General features: G+C 43.5%; 1 protein-coding gene across 1 annotated transcript in view; it reads right to left on the bottom strand.

Annotated features, from left to right (window-relative positions):
* Slc5a1 (solute carrier family 5 member 1) overlaps positions 1–17,214 on the bottom strand; it is a 68,556-nt gene that overhangs the window by 36,165 nt on the left and 15,177 nt on the right. Inside the window, exons 3-5 of the mRNA XM_034509324.2 lie at positions 3,099–3,203; positions 1,940–1,999; positions 568–672 (exon numbers count right to left, since the gene is read on the bottom strand). Coding sequence (XP_034365215.1) covers positions 568–672; positions 1,940–1,999; positions 3,099–3,203 — 270 coding nt within the window. The remainder of the gene's footprint in view (positions 1–567; positions 673–1,939; positions 2,000–3,098; positions 3,204–17,214) is intronic.

Raw genomic sequence — 17,214 nt, 5'->3', positions numbered from 1 at the left:
CAAATGGTATCTCTCAACTATCTGCAATGCCAATTCCATTGGATCAAATGATGGGGCAGCATGCAAGTATGTGTGTGTGTGTGTGACAGATTTCCACTATGAACTTGCTGATGAGCACTTTTGTTGACTATACCTTGACTACTGTAATCTAAGCTACAACGGACATTTGATGTTTCTTGTGCGTGCTACTTCCGTTTCCTTTGGATGTATGCCCAGTGGCGGGAGTGACAACTCAGAGAGCATCTCAACCCCTCTTTAATCTTCTCTTCAGAGCAGCTTCTGCCGACTCTCCTAAGCCTGATATATTTTCACCTTGCACCACAGTGGAGGAGAAGAAGTCCCACTGAGCTCCACTGGCCCCTTGGTGCATAAAATAGAACTTTCCCCTAAGAAGCTAGAAGGCTTAAAACATAAAGTCCATAGACACTTACAGTTGCTTCTCGGTGGAATATCACTTCGAGATAGTGAGAAGATGAGCCAATGGCTAGCCTCCCCTCCCTCACGCCCCCCTCCCCTCCTCCGTCTGACCGTCCTGCTCGCCCGCCCGCCAGTGACGGTGACACTTACAGAGATCTTGGTGAAGATGTAGAGGATCAGGGACAGAACAGAAAGATAGATCTGGATCCGCTTGCCTCCAAACCGCTTCCGCAGATATTCCGGCATTGTCACAACCTGCATGGGACGAAATGGAGCCAAAGTGAACAGAAAGTCCAGAGCAAATGGGATCCATCCTGGTGTCAGAGCCTTCTCGGAAGTGTGGTCAGAAATTCATACCAACACACACACAGACACACACACACACAACACACACACAGACACACACACAACACACACACAGACACACACAACACACACAGACATAGACACACACAACACACACACAGACACGCGCACACACACACAAATACACACTAGCACTCAGTTGCAACACATCAAAAGTGCCAAATAAGCACATGTTTTCTAATAAGCAGATGACTGGACACAACTAAGGAGGCAGATGCTTGCCCTGGAGAAGGTACATGCATGCATACACACATTTGTGTCTGTGTGTCTGACTCTGTCTCTCTCTCTCTCTCTCTCTGTCTCTCTCTCTCTCTCTCTCTCTCTCTCTCTCTCTCTCTCTCTCTCTGTGTGTGTGTGTGTGTGTGTGTGTGTGTGGTTATATATATTGCACCTACTGCAAATAAGACAACGGTAGTCTCTATACACCAAAGAAGTTGTCCAGGTTGAATATAACTGTCACCTTGCTCTACACGGGCAGTATCAAGGGTTGTAGCTGCAGGCCTTCTCAAATATTCTGCTAGTTCCCTTCTGCAGACTCCAACCACACTTCCTGTTTGCTCCCTATATCCTTAGCCTGTTGTCTTCTGAGACCCTTGTGTCACCAGCAATCAGTGAGCCTTAAGAAGGTACAGCCTGCAGAATTTGCCCTACGTCACTTTGAGCTCCCAGTGTATACACTTATATGTTGGAGGTGCTAATATATGTCATTAAAGAGGTGAAGTTAAAGCTATGTTTGACCAGCTGCATGCTCAGACACAGGAGGTGATGTTGCACATAGATAAAGAGGACATGTTGCTTTTCTCAAGTTTCCCTTCTAGGGAGGGAGTAAAGAGCTGTGTGTGGAGAACATAGCAGTGCAAGGCAAGAACACCCCCAGAGAAGGTGCGGGATCCTTCAAGGGACTCAGAATTAAGGAGAGTCACTTAGCCCCTCCTAGATGGAAGTGTAATGAATCTGGACTGAATGGAGCCAGAAGGACTGTTGGATGACCCTGCAGGCAACCAGGACCTGTTTTGAAATTTGGGAATGAAAGTAGACCCAGATTAGTCTCTGTCATTTATGCCATGTTGCCTGTTGCCAGTCCCCTGTTGCCTCCAAGAGGATCAAGTTCCCACCCATGTGTATTTGCTGACAAGATAAAGGAATGGCTACTTACCCCAGCCTTGATATAAATAGGGACAAATATCCAGCCCAGCACAGTCACCAAAATCAAGGCCTACAACCAAAAGGAAGTAAATTCAGATTAGAAGAAACCTTAGTCCATCTCTGCCTCTCTCAAGAGACCCTCAACTGCTATAGAAAAACCCTCACCTCTTCTTTCTTTCCTTCCTTCCTAAGGACAATGCCTAGAGTACTTGACTGGCATACAGCAAAAGCACATGAGCAGCAGTGGGAGAGAATCCAGGATGCTGCCTACTGACACAGCCCAGACCCCAGCCAGAGCTCAGAGCTCTCTTTCCTCTCATCCCTGGTAAACATGGAATAAAATACCATTCAGAGAAGTAAAGGAGAAGGGGGAGGCAAAAGGAAGGGATAGAGGGAGAAAGAAAGGAAGAGAGAAAGGAAGAGAAGAAGAAAGACAAGACAAAAAGGGAGGAGGGAGGGAGGAAGAGGGAGGGGAAAAAAGAAGGAAAGAAAGGAGGGGAGGAGGGGAGGAGGGGGACAATAGTATTTCCCAACCTCCAGCACTGCTAGAAGAAGTCTTTTAGGACCAATGGAAAAGAGGGAGAATCCTGTGACAAGCCCCCCCCCCCCACCTGCTCATACTGCTCTGGGGCAAACTCCTGGGGTCAGAATCCCCCTTCTGTGCCCACTGTGGTTCTGAAGCTTCCATGACAACTCAAGATCCTCTGAACTGGATGGTTTTTAAGACTGCTATAATCACATGTGGGAAGCTTAGTCCTTAATGAGAAAGGTAGTAGACCAGTTATGAGGTAGCAGAGCGTCCTGGGGAAGCCTTGGGTTTGTGAGCACAGCTCACAGAGTGACTGTTGTCATTCTAATGGGACTCCTAGGGGGATTTCCACCAAAGCCAGTCTTGGTTCTACCTGCACCATCTTCCAGCTTTGGGTGATAGGCTCTTCTCTCTTAGATGCTTCTCCATCATTTGCCATTGACACTGAGGTTTCATAGCTCAGGGAGCCTCACAAGAGTCTATACGGTGTTGTTTAAACGTCAGCCTTCCACCCCATTGACTAAATAAGAATCTTTTCTTTATAAAGCTAACCTGCCTCCAACATTTCATTATAGTAATGAAAAAGGGACTGATACCAGCTCCTCCCACCCTTGGGCACAGTGACTCAAATGCTACTCACATTCCATTCGAAGCCACCCATGGCAATGCCTGCAGCTGCTCCTGTGCCCGCCAGTCCCACAAAGTGGCCACTTCCAATGTTACTGGCAAAGAGAGAGGCTCCAATCTGGAAACAACAAATAAGTAAACAAACAAACAAGTAAATAATACAGTTAGATAAGGAGGACTTCCAGGAGGATGGGCCAACACAAAAAGAGACATGTTAGCCAAATGAAGAGATGTGCGCAATAAGAGGCCAGCTGAGAGCTTGCCTGTTGAAATCTGTTGGACCAGTTCCTAAAGCAGGCAAGGGCACTTGGAAAATAATAAAAACACAAAGAGACAGTTGGAGGAACTACAAGACAAATCTGCAAGTCAGATCGCCTGTGCATGTGTCTTTTTGGAACCAGATTCTGAACTGTGAGAACGCAGGAAATCCCACAGCCACCAGGATGCCCTTGAGTCTCCTGTGAGACTGTCTGCTTGAGAGCAAGGCCGAGCCTTTCACCTTCCCATCCTGGATCAGACTAGGTGGCTATAGAAGGGGCCTTGTCTAATATAGGCTCTCTGTCTGTGAGTGCAAACAATGTTCCTATAGAGAATCACTTAGAAGCCTCTGAGCCTCAGGCATCTTGTCCAGAAGGAGGAGTGAAGAGCTGGTGGTTTCTAGCCACTAAATGCTTGGGTTTTATACGCTCACAAATAACACAAGATAATACTAATGATAACTGTTCTCTAATGCACATCACATGGGGATTTTTTTTCCACAAAGGTCCTGGAGATGCCCCAGAAACATACAAGTATAAACCACTGCACCTTTCAAGACCACACATACATATCTGACAGCAGGCTAGAAAACAGATTAGAAGAGTGGATGTTAGATGCCCAAGAACAGGGGATAGGAGAGCAAAACTGAAAACAGGTCTGTGAATGGAAATCAAAGAAGAAAATATCAACCAAGGGTCTGGAGAGATGACTAGGCAATTGAGAGCACAGGCTGCTTTTACAGAGGATCAGAGTTCAGTTCCCAGAACCCACACTGGCAACTTACAAGCACCTGTATCTCCAGTTCCAGAGGAGCCTATGTCTTCTTTATTCTGCAGACACTCAACATGTACAGTCCCACAGAGACACACAAAGACATACATAATTAATTTTTTTAAAGTTTAAAAGAATGTCAATTTATTTTTTAAAAAAAAGAAGAAAGAAAGAAGGAAGGAAAAGAGAGAAAGAAAGAAAAGAAAGAAAGGAAGGAAGGAAGGAAGGAAGGAAGGAAGGAAGGAAGGAAGGAAGGGGCTGGAGAGATGGCTCAGCTAGTAAGAACACTGACTGCTCTTCCAGAGGTCCTGAGTTCAGTTCCCAGCAACCCCATGGTGGCTCCCAACCATTTGTAATGGGATGCCCTCTTTTGGTACACAGGTGTAATGCACATAAATATCTCATACATTAAATAAATAAATAAATAAATCTTTAAAAGAAAGAGAGAGAGAAAGAAAGAGAGAGAGAGAGAGATCAACCAAGACAGAAAAATAATCCTGCACTCCTTGAGTTATGATGAAGCCACGTTCCAGGAAACCCATCAGTTGGACACGTTTAATACACTTAACTCACCAAACAAGTTTGTCTTAGCTGTGGGAATTTGAATGGGAACAGCCTCCATAGGGCCAGATATTTAAAAACGTGACCCCTCACTGGTGGACCTGACTAGGAGTGTTTAGCAGGGTGGCCTTCCTGGAGGAAGCCATCACTTTGAGTTTACATTCTCTCTATTCCCAGGGTGCACTCTCCTTTGTGACTGTGGTGTAAGACATGAGCCCTCAGCTCCTGCCCTCAGCTCCTGCCCTGCTTCCTATTCCGTCTATCATCCCAGACTCTGATCCTCTGGAACCATAAATCCAAATAAAGCCTTACTTCTGCAAGTTGCTTTGGTTATGGTCTTCATCGTGGAAGCGGAGCAGAAGCTAAGACACCAGCCTGCCTTAAAAGTGCATCACCCTACAGCTGGGCAGAGTCTTCTAGCCTTTTATAATTACATGTTGAAAATCTCTCATAATTTATTGACTACTGTAAAACATAATGTGTGTATCAGTAATTGTTCAGAGCAACCTACAATCCAAAAGATGAACCATGCTAGCTTGGGGGACATCTGTATTTTGTTCCTTTTTTTACTAATTAGATGAAATGAGACATTTTCCTGATGTCTCTAAATCTGGAACAAAATATGCATTACCAAAACAGGAAAATACTCCAAGAAACTGCTCTAATGTCTCCAACATGGGGTAGACAGTGGTTGGTGACAAATGCTAGCCCAAGTAGAGGGAGGTCTTGTAAACCCAGATAGAAGTAACATCACAAGGTCAGGAGTGTTCCAGCCAGTGTCAATGTGGCTCCTACTAAATGTGTGGAGTCCTGTTCTAGACAAGGGGATTAGCTACTAATAACACAGACGAAACCTCTGCTCACAATAAACGTGAACCCAAAAACAGCAGGCATGGGCAACACCAAAGAAAAAAGCCAGAGAGGGGTAACAGAGCAGAACGCACGCAGCAGCACAGCCGCGGGGAGGAGCCAAGAAACTGCATCTGTGGGAAACAGCACAGTGTGGAGATCAGACTGAGAGCGCCAGAGTGTAGCGTTCCAGAGGGGAGTGAGTGAGACCAGAGTGGCCAGAGTGTGGTGTGAGGGGTTGGAAAGTCCGGAGGGGCTGCGCTGTGGCCCAGGCAAGAGTAGATTCTGTTCCAAGAATGACATGATTTTATAAAGAAAAAAAGACATTTAATTTGCTTTTAAGAATTGTTCTAAATTGTGCAGGGAGTATAATAATAGGGTGAAGAAAAAAGAGTGGTAGCAGGTAGGAGGCCATCTCTGCATATAGTTGAGGACATGGCTTGGCCTAGGTGAGGCACAGACCAGCTTGGGGACTGCGGGGGAGGAGGGCACGGTATGGGGGGCAGTGACAGCTTAGAAACAAAGCTGAGAGCCTTTGTGGGTGAGGTTGATGAGGGAACAGGGAACCAAGGCTGACAGTGTGAAGGCTGCTCCTTAAGAATAAGAAACTTCTAAGTAATATTTTACAGACTAGGCAGGGAACATACATGTACATATACATACATATATGTGACAACAATTAATGAAAAAAATATCATGAATTTGATAAAGAGCATGGGAGTGTTTGGAGGGAAGATGGAAATATTGTAACTAAATTATAATCTCAAAAAATAAAAGAAATAATTTTACAAACAAATCTAAGGGGTTATATGTTTTAAAATAGCCACCTCTTTCTGATGAAAGGTTGATGAAGACAATAATCCAATTTCAACCAGAGTTCTCCCTTTTTAATATCCTTTAAAGTGGTCCAAATCAATTTTTTTCCAAAAAAAAAAAAAAAAATTTACACCAAGAAAATGCTCAAATTATGCCACCTCTGATCCTGAACTGCCACGTGCTCATTCATAGCCTCTCCCCCTGATCAATTATTAAGCCTGATGCTGTACAACTGAAGACTTAATTATCAAAAGTTATTAACTGAAATACCCCACTCTTAAATCTAAGAGACCTCTCCAATATCCTCCCACTATGGGGAGGCGACTGACGTCAGGACATCTTAGCCTGTCCAGATGCCCTCTCCTCACCGTGATCTGAGAAACTGATGAAATAACATCAGGAGAGTTTTGCTGGGAATGGGCTTGGTCCCTTATATAAGGAACACCACTTTGGCTTCGTTCTAGACTGATTCCACCCTCATCCCACGCATGTGCTCTGTCCTCTACAAAGCCCTCTTTACAATGTTACTGACAGCTAGCACTCTTTTTTTTTTTTTTTTTTTTAGAATTTGACAAAGATTTTTTTTTTCCATTTCCAGTCTTTTAAAGTAGACAGATTTGCTTACGATGCAGCTGATTTTAAAGCACACAAAGTTTAAGTACGAACAGTGGGGTTAAATCCAGCAGAAGGATAAAGGTGCCCTCAAGAAAACTGACACCCAAGGCTAATGGCTGCCCGCCAGACTGCAATCCTCACCCACAAAGCAAGAAGAGCACAGAGGGGACCGCATAGTGGGGTTTGTGGGTAACCTTAGCCCCTACCTGCTACTTAATTCACATAGCAAGAGGTCCTTACAGGTAACCTTCACCTGTTTAATTAACCATGTAGCACTTCCTATTATGTAATAGGATTACAAGGCCACATTATTCCTTTTGGTCAAACCCTTTAATGATTTTAATATCACTTTCTAATTCCTTTGTAGTGTAAAGGGTCTTAACTGGGTTACAACTACAGGTCATTTTTAAATACATCATTGCTACTTTACTAAAATTACTTATATTATTTATATCTAGTATTCAAAGAAAATTACCAATAAATGCTATAATAGTCATCATCAGTCTGACACACTTATTAATTGATCCCATAGCTATACCTGTAGGTCATGATTTTAAAGTCTACTCTGTCTTATTAAGTCAGGAACACCACAATTACAGAACAAATAAACACATGTTGTGCAGACACCCAAGGATCATGCTAGCTCTTCAGTTAGCTGTCGGACAGGAATCCTTAGTGTGGATAAAAGTCAGATCCAATTCTTCACCAAAGGTGCCGCAAGACGCCTTCCAGTGTGTACCCCCAATGCAAAGGCCAGAGGATAAGCCTTCAGAATGTCTGTGGAGACAATGTCCACCTTTCTTCATAACTTGTTTTTCATGTGGAGAGTAGCAGTGGGTTTCTGTTTTTTTTGTGTGTGTGTGTTTTTTTTTTAAGGAAAACACCTGCGGGGGATATTTTTTTGGCTAACTTGACCAAACCCATATCGGATCTGAGTTTTTCTTTAAGATACTCTCAACCTCTCTTCTCTCAATAAAATTTTCCTCAGAGTGTTCCTTTTATCTCCAATGGTATGGGTGTCAGTTTCCGCTCTGCTGATGCCTTGTGGTGTTTGGGAGCGAAGTGGGCTGTCACAGTAAGAACTGGAGCTACTTCGTCCAGATTCATGCTTGGCAACCCACAGTAGTTTTTCCACATCACCATTATAAACACAGACAGTGCTCCTGTTCCCATTGCTGAACCCAGAAGTCCTGAAGTTTTAAGTGGGGTTCTCCTCTCCCCTCAAAGGAACTCAAGCCCAACTACAGCAGGCTTCAGTGGCAGTGGTAACCGAGAGATGGAGAGATATGAGGTCCACCTCTCTGCTCGGCCATGAGGCCAGTCAGCGCGGGGCTCCATTTAACACTTTCTATATGACTCTTGGCTGTCTGAGTCTTACACTGGCTGCCTGCCATTGTTTCCCAACAGGACTATGCAACATGTGGGGTGTGTGTGAGAGAGAGGCAGAGGGGGAGAGAATGTATGAGCATGTATACACAGCAGGGGGGGGGGGGGCCGGCTGTGATGTGCATATAAAGGCCAAAGCACACCTTGCAGGAATCAGTTTTCTTCTTCCACTATGTGGATTCCAGGGATTAAACTCAGGTCTTCAGGCTTGGCAGCAGGTGGCTTTACCCGCTGAACTATCTCACCAACCTTTATAATACTCTTCTATATCATTTCAAGTCTCTCCCTCCCATAAATCACCCCCACCCTCCCACATGTTCGATTACCTGCGCAAAGCACAGCTCTACTGTGGTCATAGACAGTCTCCTGGGTCCTCTCTAGCACCAGCGCCCATGGGCCTACTTAGCAGTCTTCCAGTAAGTGCCATGCCTAGCAATAAATCCCTATGAGCTCAGTTAGATCTCAAGGCAAATTTTCTCCAGCACAAATTTGCTTGAGCTTCACATTTGCAGTTGGAATTCTTGTTCTCTTACCATCTAGGTACTTACAACACTCGAGAACTCTCACTTCTACAACAGGAGCCGAAATGGTGGCTTACCAATGACTGCCATGGAGCTATCCCTAGTCAGTATCCATTTTCTCCCGTCTCACCCTCAGAGGACAACTACATGACCACCATTAAAGAAAATTTATATCTCGAAGTCCAGTATGACTTTATCTGGAGACAGGGTTATTGTGAAGCTTATCAGGTGAAATGGAGTGTGCAGGTGGAGCCTGGTGATAAAGATTGACGTCCTTATAAAAGGAAGAGAGGACACTAGAGATCTTTACTCTCCCCTCCACTGCCCCAAGCCCCATGTACATGCAAAATGAAGCCATATGAAGACGCAGAAGACACAGCTATCTGCAATCCAGGAAAAGAGATCTTAGCAAAAACCAACTCTGGGGTTGAAATCTTTCAACCCCACCTCTCAGTACTAGCTCCTTGGCAAGAGTCCCAGTCCCTCTAATTCTCATCACTAAGGGAAGAACTGCCCCTCAATTGTTTGGACCATTTACCAAGGACATCTTGCCTCTTGCTGCAATTTAGATCCCTGATAAGACCAATTCAGTTTTCCATAGTACAGTGACTCTACCATTAAAACTTGCACTTCAGTCCCTCCAGGGTTTGGCACAAACCAAATGGTTTCCTGTGAGCTTCCCCCCACTCTTCCTCCCCCCCCCCCCTTTTTAAGGGAAATTCACATATACCTAAAGGAAAACATTCAGCTACATCACTTCTCTCTGCTGTTAATACCAGAGCTGGAAAGTAATGGGATTGCACCTGTCTCCAGGATCAAAACCAGACGTTGTTTAGTGGCTATACCCTAAATGCCTAACTCAACCCTGGAAATGGACTCCGGAACCAGAACTCCTCAGCGTCTGTTGCAGGTTTATCAGTCAGCTGGTGCTTCTAAGAACTACAGTGTCTCAGTTACCACCAAGATTTACTGAATTAAAGCAATAAATCCCTCCAGCTGATTTTCACCCACAGTGAGATGTGCAGAGCCTGCCTTGGGCATGTTCAAAGCCATCACTTCTCGGCCTGGTTTTAAGATCAGCTGGGGAGCAGATGAGCAGTCTCTAGTTATACAGAGTGCTAAAGTCAAGTGGACAAGGTTGGAGTGAAAAAGCTCCCTCTAAACTCCTGTCCTATATCTGCAGAGTTGTAACCATGAGTTACAGAGGTAAGGTCTATAACTATGGCATTTATCCCACCTGATGGGAAACATCATTTCAGTCACATGTCAGAATATATCACATGGTCTAAAAGAAGCTTTGACCATTTCACCTCTGAAACTCCAGAGCCACTAAACCAGAGTTAAGATTTCAAAATTGGTTTTGGGGTCACAGCCAAATTATTAGACATTATCAGTGGAAATCTGAAGTGACTGAGCAGACTGGAAAATCCTTCTTCAAACAATTTAACTCCTCAAGAATGGGATTTAAGAGTTCCCAGATTGGGCATCACAGAGAATGACCGAAATTTCAACACTCAAAGAAGCAGATGCTCTCAGACTATGTCGGGTTGCAGAGCAAGTTCCAAACCAGCCTAGTTATTTAGTGACATATTGTCTCATATGAACAAAAGAAGGCTGACAGATGGCTCAGTGGTTAAGAGCACTGACTGTTCTTCCAGAGGACCTGGGTTTGAATCTCAGCACTCACATGCAGCTTATGACTATAACTCAATTCCAGGGGCCTGACACCCTCACACAGACATATATGAAGGCAAAACACTATGGTTAGACTGGCCAGTGACCTTCAGGGATCTGCCTGTCTCCCCCCCACACCCCATCCCTAGTGCTGGTTCTACAGGAGTGAAGTATTGTGCCAGATTTTACATGGGTGCTAGGGATCTGAATTCAGATCCTCATGCTCGCTGTCTTAATTAGGGCTTCTATTGATATGATAAAATACAAGGACCAAAAGCAAGTTGGGGAGGAAAGGGTTATTTAGATTATACTTCTACATCACAGTCCATCATTGAGGGAAATTAAAACAGGAACTCAAGCTGAGCAGGAACATGGAGGCAGGATGCCGATGCAGAGGCTATGGAGGGATGCTGCTTACTGCTTGTTCCCCATGGCTTGCTCAGCCTACTTTCTTAAAGAACCAAGGACTAGCAATCCAGGGATGGTATCACCCACGATGAACTGGACCCTCCCCCATCAATTATTAAGAAAATGCCCTACAGTTTTTTATACATCCAGATCTTATGGAGACATTTTTTCAGTTGAGATTCCCTCCATTCAGATAACTCTAGCTTGTGCCAAGTTGACATAACATTAGCCAGCACACTTGCACGGCAGGCATTTTTTTTTTACCTGCATCTACGTAGCGTTATAGGTAATATTCTATCAAGCAGACAAAACTGCTTCAGTGATGATATTTGTTGTTGACAAGTACATAGGGTCTTTCTTATATTTGTGGTATTTCTAGTTTAGGAATAAAAATGGAAATACTTCTACTGTACCCTCCGGATGGTCATGGATATGGATGCTATAGGGTTTGTTGTTATTGTTGTTGTTCTTTTACCTCAGCCTTAAAAACACTATGAGCAACACAGACAGTGAGGTTTCATGAGGACATTTACTATTGTGTTACTTAGAAACAAACTGGAAAACATGTTTCCAACTACAGTACTCTACAACAGAAAAACAGTTTGATAAGTTAAGATTCAAACTTATAAAGGAATATTATGTAGCCATTAAATGAAGCTTTGGAAATTTTGTATAACATGGGTGATAGTTATGATATAAAATGTAAAATAAAGTAATATACAGACAGGTGTGGTGACAATGTCTATAATACCAGATCTCGGGAGACTGGGATAGGAAGATTACCACAAGCTCCACATAGTGAGTGCCAGGTCAGGCAAGCTATATCAGAACTCTTGTCTCAATAAATCAAAGGGGAGCAGAGCATCCTGTAGTCCCAGTCCTTCAGAGTGAAGACAGGAGGGTCAGGAGTCAGCTAGACAGTGTTTAAAGCCAGCAAGGAATACAAGAGATCTTGTTTCAAAATAACACAAAAATGGCTTCATATAAGCCTATGGACCACAGTATCCTCAAATTTATGTATATACATGTCTGCGTGTATATACATAAATAGATATAGATGTAGATATATAGATGATATAAATAGATATAGATCTAGACAAAGATAAAGATTAAAGATACAAACATAAATACATACAGATTCAGAAGAGAAAACAGTACAAATTTATTTTGACATTTTAGACTTTTCTGATTTTTTACAATGGTTTTACAAAATCTAATCACCAGAACACAAGTCTTTAAAACCTCCAGACTCACTGGCAGAGCCCAAAGGCTGAGAACAGAGCTGGCAGGTAAGAACAGAACTGGCGTTGTATGAAAATGTCACCAAGGGCTAGTGAGATGGCTCATCAGGTAAGGGAGTTCGCTGCCATATTTGACAACCTGACAACACGCAGAACCCAAATGGAGGGAGGACAAACACCAGCTCCCACAAGCTGCCCCCTGACTTCCACACGTATGCCACGTGCACTCGAGCAAATACATACATAGGTACACACTAAATGACTAAACAAATAAATAAATTTAATGTGGTGAAGGCCACTGACTTCTAACTACAATCACTTTTTCCATGATGAGTAAAAAAGGGAGGTAGGACCCCAGAGTGGCAGCCATTAGAGCTTTGAGGTGAGCACACTCAACCTTGCTGTTTTTTAAATGAGAGCAGTACTACATCACCAAGGAAAAAGTAATTCAAACCACACACTGACTGTACCTTTATCTGCAGGACCTAAGAGAAGCAGCAGCCTGTGCACACCAAGGCCTGCCCCCACAGATGCTTCACAGCACAGTTAGATCCATGAGCTCCCTCCCCTCCTTCAGAGCACACAGGGAGCTCTCCGACCTGGTTCTAATCATGCTTGTGACATAGTGAATTATGTGACCAGAAGCCAGTTGCTTTAATGCTTTGAGCTTCAATTCCCTCTTCTCTAAACCAAGAATCCCTCTTAGCCAGTGGGTGTGGTAGAGTATGCCTGTATTTTCATCACTTGGAAGTGGGGATGGAAGGAGAGATGTTCAAGACCAGCCACAGCTATAGAGCAGGTCATAGCTAGCCTGGGCTACATGAGATCCTGTCTCAAAAAAGAAAAGGCGGGAGAGAAAAAGAGACTCTCAGTCTACCTTGTAAGGTGCTGCCAGATGTGAAATGCCAGATGTGAGAGATCTCTGAGGAAATTTCCCTACAAAGACATGCCACTGTGAAGAAGTTGATATCACTGTTACCAGTATGTGTTTTTACAGGCTATTCTACAATTTCTGAAAGACACCAAAAATTTTCTTTTTAGGAACAAGATTGTCATAGTTCAAAAGGGAAATGTTTTCAGCTAATTTCATGTAAGTACTTTCTTTGTTAAAGGTCAAGTAATGGCCAAATATCCAGAATCAGTAACTGGCTCTCTGCTCCCTGCCTCTGTCCTCTCCCCTCCATTAATTAATTAATTAATTAATTAATTTTCAAGATTTTTCAAGACAGGGTTTCTCTGTGTAGCCCTGGCTGTCCTGGAATTCACTCTGTAGACCAGGCTGGCCTCAGACTTAGAGATCTGCCTGCCTCCTGAGTGATGGGACTAAAGATGTGTGTGCCAACATCACGAGGTCCATACTAGCCTTTTAGAGACATCAGAGTTCCTGGGGCTTTCTCTTTATCCATTTTCTAGGTCATACTAGACATGCCCATCCAGTGATGCTCAAACTTGAGTTACCCCAGGACAGGAGATGTACATACACCCCTGTATTTCAGGTAACCATGGAATCTGTTGTATAAGTAGGCTCCACCCAATGTTTGGGATGCACTCATACTACAAGGTTGTTTGAAATTCAAATTTAACTGACCGTTCTCTGTCTTCATTTCCTAAATCTGGCAGCTCTCATCAGAACCATCTGAGGCTTAATTAATATGGGTTGCTAGGATCATCCCCGAGGTTCTGATTCAGTAACTTAGTTTAGGATTATTTAAAAAAAAATGTATTTCTAACAAGGGTCCAGATCCCGCTGGTGCTACTACCCTGGTTACCATGCTTTGAGAGCCCCGTCCTGGCAGACTCAGACAGAGAAAGTAAAACACTAACTTCTGTGATGTCTCTCAGGCTCAGGCCTTTATCTTATTTGGTGGCCACATTTCTGTAAGCTGAAATTATTCTGTTCTCATCCTCATTTCATGGAGAAGGGACTTGAGGATCAGAGTTAAGAATAACTTGTTCAAACCTCATAACTGAAGGATCTGAAGTCTATAGACACAGAGAACACGCATCACCACGTTGACTTCACATCCTCCCTCCTTCCCGGATACACTCCCCTGGATGTATCCAGGACACTGTGGAGTGACACCTCCTGTCTGTCTCTGTGAACTCTGGCACAGTGTATCTAGCCTGTGTTGAGTTTATTTTCTTATCCCTCCTTCTCCTTCTCAGGAATCCCGACTAATCCTGGTCCACATCTCTTTTCAACATGGAAAGTTTGGAAATCTTTGACCTTTGACTCTTACTATGTCTCAGGCATTTCTCTTCCTGACTTTGGATGGAGAATATGGTAAGGCTCAAGTACTTGGAATATTTTACTTCCAAAACTAAGGCAAACATTTAGACACAAGCTTTGCTCCTGAGTCATTATAATCTCAGTTTACTTTGGGTGAGCTCATGTCCCCAAGGACAATGGCTGTCTTCCAGCCATTACCTCTGTATACATGTCTCCCTACTCAAACACCCAAAGAGGTAGAAAATCAAGAAACCATTGCCAACCTTGATGTTGTCCCAGTGGTTTTGGGCACAAAGGGCAAGTGAAGTTGCTCAATGGCATCAGAGGTCACGGAGGGTACACCAGCAACCCAGCTGACGGTATAGGTGAGTCCTATCTTAGAATCCTCAGAAGCTCAGGGCCCCTCAGTCAGGGCTCCAGCCACTCTCACTGTGTCTCTCCCACACTGGTCCTCACTCAGATCTTCAACCATCACGTGCTCCTTCCAAGCTCAGGGCCTTTGACCACTCAGGAGGTGGGTTGGTCTGCTGTGGAACTGCAGATTCTGAGGGTTTTTACTTGGAAGTTGTTTGCTTGAATCGCTAACCTCTGATTTTCACATGGACAGCTCCTTTTATTCTTTTGCATTTGTAACCGATATATAATAGTTATAAATACTCACGGGACACAATGTAACATCTCAAAGATCAGCTCAGGGTGACTGGCGTATCAGACCATTGACATTTTTCATTTCTAGCCTGTTATGATCTTTCTGGTCCTGGCCTAAAACCTCAGTCTGAATGGTGTGTATGAGTGATCTATGAGCACCTATCATAGAGTCTGGCTCATGGTAGGTATTACCATGCAGTTGTATAATGAATGTAAGGGTAATGTATAAATGGATGGATGAGTGAATGAATGAGTGAGTGAGTGAATGAATGAACAAATAAATGATTGAAGACACAGCTATTGGAGGAAGACCTAAAGATAAGATTCAGTAATGCTGGTGTGCTCATACTTCACTGTAAAACAAAGGACTTCCTCCTAACTACTGATTAGGGTCCCGCCTCTCAGAATTTCTCTTACTTCTAGCTGAGAAGTGGGGATTTCCCCATTCAAAGCTCAGCCTTAAGCTTCCTGGAACTCCTTTTCCACATTCTTCAAATAATCTTTACCACGCAGCACTCAAAAGACTGTTCGATAAGGGTGCCAGACCACAGTCAGCAGGAAGGCGGGCCCTGAATTACCAGTGCAAGGTGGTAAGCACTATTTATTTGTGGTTTCATGTTACCACAATAAGGTGGCTTTGGTTTGCCTCTGATGTGACTCCATCTTCTGGGAGCCATCTTGCCAATCTCTTACATAAGCTCTAATTTCCCTTGTGGAATCCTTCCCCCACCCCTCTCCGTCTGTCTATCCTCATGCCAAGGTACTAAATAGTTCCCTCTCTGGGACTAACTCGACTGTGAGACCTTTTACCAGAGGATTCTTTCTACCTGCCTGGAACACAACCAAGCTCTTCGATGTCCCCTTCACACCCAGGAACGTCCAGAACTAACCTTTTCATTTTCCAGCCTCCTTTGGCTTTGTGAGGCCGCCATTCCTCCCCATTTCCTGATGGGCAACACTCATGCCAGCCTCAGAGTCGACACAGACACTCTTGCTGAAGTTTCCTTACCTGCGATTCCTGCTTGGAAGAAGCAACTGTGCTAAAAGCAGGTGGAAGGAGTATCCTGATTATGGATTTAGGAGCCAGTGATAGGCCTAAACTGCCTTTTAAATTCACCTCAAGAGGAAATGAAAAATATACTTTGAGTGCTGTTTAAAATATTTTTTAATTTTGAAGAGTGGCCTTAATATGTACTTGCTTTTTTTCATTTATTTTTTTATGTCCATTGCTGTTTTGCCTGCATGTATATTTGTGTAGATCTGGAGTTACAGACAGTTGTGACTTGCCATGTTGGTGCTGGGAATTGAACCTGGATCCTCTGGAAGAACAGCTAGTGTTCTTACAAACTGAGCCATCTCTTCAACCCCCTTACTGTGTATTCTTGCATGTCACAGATTCTTTGATTTCTTCTTATAGCTGTGCCATGTGATGGTGTTTATAAACCACTTTAAGTTTTAGAAAAAAAACTACCAGGATTATGCTTCTGCTAAGCTGGCAGTTTTAAACTCTGATAAATCAATAGAACCTTGTCATTAAACAAGACATTAACAGATTCCACCTTTAAAAAAAAAAACTAGGTTAGGCCGGAGAGATAGCTCAGTAGTTAAGAACACTGACTGCTCTTCCAGAGGTCCTGAGTTCAATTCCCAGCAACCACATGGTGGCTCACAACCATCTGTAATAGGATCTGATGCCCTCTTCTGGTGTGTCTGAAGACAGCAATGGTGAACTCATATACATTAAATAAATAAATAAATCTTTAAAAAAATAAGCTGAGTTTTCAGCTAGTAGAGATAAGAGTAACCCCAAAACATTTCTACAGAGTCTAATAGTAAACACAGATAAAAAAAATTACTTACAACAAAACTACATTTTGTCACATCTAAGATACCAACTATTATCAAGACATGCCACAGGGGCTGGAAATTAACTGGCTCAGAAGTTAGGACAAATTACTGCCTTTCTAAACAACCTGAGTTCAGCTCCCAGAACCCTGAACACATGTCAGGTAGCTCATAACTGCCTGTAATATCAGCTCCTGGGGAACCTGGTGCCTCTGCCTCCTTGGGCACCAAAACACAAGTGCACATACCCCACACACAGACTTACACATATGTGTGTAATTAAAAAATAAAAATTCCAAAAGACAC

Source organism: Arvicanthis niloticus, chromosome 7 (genome assembly GCF_011762505.2).
Source record: "Arvicanthis niloticus isolate mArvNil1 chromosome 7, mArvNil1.pat.X, whole genome shotgun sequence".
NCBI classification, from domain to species: domain Eukaryota; kingdom Metazoa; phylum Chordata; class Mammalia; order Rodentia; family Muridae; genus Arvicanthis; species Arvicanthis niloticus.
This window is presented reverse-complemented; position numbering and strand designations above follow the sequence as displayed.